The sequence below is a fragment of the Macrobrachium rosenbergii genome, chromosome 34, assembly GCF_040412425.1.
Source record: "Macrobrachium rosenbergii isolate ZJJX-2024 chromosome 34, ASM4041242v1, whole genome shotgun sequence".
Lineage (NCBI taxonomy): Eukaryota > Metazoa > Arthropoda > Malacostraca > Decapoda > Palaemonidae > Macrobrachium > Macrobrachium rosenbergii.
Window position 1 is genome coordinate 9,692,659 of NC_089774.1, and position 2,500 is coordinate 9,695,158.

Consider the following 2,500-nt stretch of genomic DNA (forward strand, 5'->3'; position numbering starts at 1 on the left):
AATAATAATAATAATAATAATAATAATAAGTTGAAGCAGAGACGAAATTAGCATGCAGGCTCTAGACGAATCTCAAGTTGGGACATCCGAGTCCAGGACCTCGAGTGGAGGTGGTTAGTTTAGGGTTTGAAAACCCTCCCTGATGGAAGGCTTTGTTGTCGCTCGTTCTTGACAGCAAAAGGCGTTCTGCCCCGCCTTTGATTTACGTTTATAGCGAGTTAAGGGGGATTAACTCGCCCTCCCAGCGGGCTCTAATCGTGATTGGTCGAGAATCTTACGTTCGGATTCGCGAAACATTTTGCTAGTGGCTCCGAGGAATGGCTTCGCGAGGCTCCGACTGGCTCCGAGGAAAGGTTTTAATGGTTATAAAGGGAGTTTGGAATGGCTCCATAGACGGGATTCAATGGCTCCACATGGAGTTTTAATGTCTCAAAGGAAAGGTTTTAATTCGGTCGTATGGGAGGCATTTTACGCCCTCACAAATGAAAATGTTTTAACCTTCGCATTCACGAGAGATGGAGAAACGTTTAGGCTCGTATTCACACGGAATGAAAAAACGTTTACGCTCGTATCCAACAAGAAATAGACAAATATTTACGCTCTTACTCCGTAGAAATGAAAAAATGTTTACGTTCGTAAAAGCAAAAATGCTTCTTTTTAATCTTCAAACGTTTGTCTTTTATTCTATATCAATATCTCTCATTATTCTCGTATCATTTCATTTTAAATTATCATTGTAAGATAGTCATATATATTTTGATGTATATCTATGGGTGTTTAGATGAATACTGTTAAAATAGTACAAAATCAATCATTTTTTTTAAATATTTAGAAATTCTAGGATATGTAACAAACATCAATGATTTATTGAACTATAAAAAATTTAGAAATTCAAGGATTCAGTTCTATGTCAGCTATAGGCTTCATAATAATAATAATAATAATAATAATAATAATAATAATAGTAATAATAATAATAATAATAATAATAATAATAATAATAGTAATAATAATAATAATAATAATAATAATAATAATAATAATAATAATAATAATAATAATAATAATAATATATGAAGACACCTTCTACAAGTAAGTGTGCCCTTTAAACTCCAGAAGCTTAATTCAGAAACACGAAAATCAGATAATATTGAAACCGTCACGACCTGCTGATCATAATTATATATAATTAGAGATATAATTCTGGTTCCCTGAATTTTCTGGGGCGGAAAAATAAGTAAATGATAATTGGAGTTTTCCAGAGAGTCGAAAGGTGGAGAGAAATTTCCGTAGGTTTTATCGTGAATAAGTGATTTTACTAATATATATAATATAATAATAATAATAATAATAATAATAATAATAATAATAATAATAATAATAATAATAATAATAATAATAATAATAATAATAATAATAAGGTTAACTATCGCATATTAACACAGGTCCAAAATACATTAGCTCATAAAGTTTATACAACCAAAATACATCACTTGAAATACAACTGAATAATTTACTGTAATACCAAAAATTCCTTCCAACCGGAATTTAATTTATCTCTGTGCAAATCCCAAGGCATTTCCGGAACGCAAATCAGGAATTTCCATTCCCAGAAAACAAATTCCCATTTAAAGGTTATGCCAAAACAAATGAATTGAGAAAAATATTCTTTTGCAAAAAAAAAATGTGGATTTCCAATTAACCGCGTTCGTAAAATTCAGCGACAGTTGCAACAAAGAAATTGAGTCCATTGAATATTGTTTGCAAATGTTTTTGTTTATTATTTATTTTTTTTTATCGTGGAAAAAAATTTGGACAATTTTAAAATGAATTAAATTACATAGTTTTCGCAATTTTTTTTTTTTGGGGGGGGAAATTTAGGACAATTTGAGATGAAATGAATTACTTAATTTTCTCACTGTCTAGGCTAAAAGCTGGTTACTTAAGTTAAGTAACTACCAAGTACTTGAATCAATGCTTATGTGGACAGAGGTATGGTGGGTTTTCAAGCAAGAAACAAGTAGAATTGCATAAACAAGAAAGAAAGCAAACCAAACAAGCTTAGACAAGCAAGGATACAAGGGAAATTACTGACAAAGGAATGTAATTGTAGACAAAAATAAAAATAAAAAAAAATAAAAAAATTCTAAAAATTTTGAAAAATAATTGAAGAAAAAAATGACAAAAAAAAAAAAGATTTTCCAAACTTACCAACAACAGTGAGTTTGATCCTAGAATTCCTCGTAGGACTCTCCAGGAAGTCCACGCGGCACCTGTAGTGACCTTGATCCTTCATGCTGACCTTCTCCAGCAGGAGACCTCGCTGACCTGGGTCAGTGCTGATGAAAGCTCTGCTGACGAAGCTGATGTCAGCCCAGTGGGTAGCTGAGTCTAGTCTGTTCCCTCTGGCGTCGAGGCTGTGGAAAAGTTAGAAGAAATTATGAGTCTCTCTCTCTCTTCTCTCTCTCTCTCTCTCTCTCTCAAAAGAGTTAGAAAAATT

General features: G+C 32.2%; 1 protein-coding gene across 1 annotated transcript in view; it reads right to left on the minus strand.

The window, feature by feature from the left end:
* The window catches only part of LOC136856173 (nephrin-like), a 112,477-nt gene that overhangs the window by 33,938 nt on the left and 76,039 nt on the right, over positions 1-2,500 (minus strand). The window contains exon 3 of the mRNA XM_067133841.1: positions 2,212-2,417. Within this exon, the coding sequence (XP_066989942.1) occupies positions 2,212-2,417 (206 nt within the window). The remainder of the gene's footprint in view (positions 1-2,211; positions 2,418-2,500) is intronic.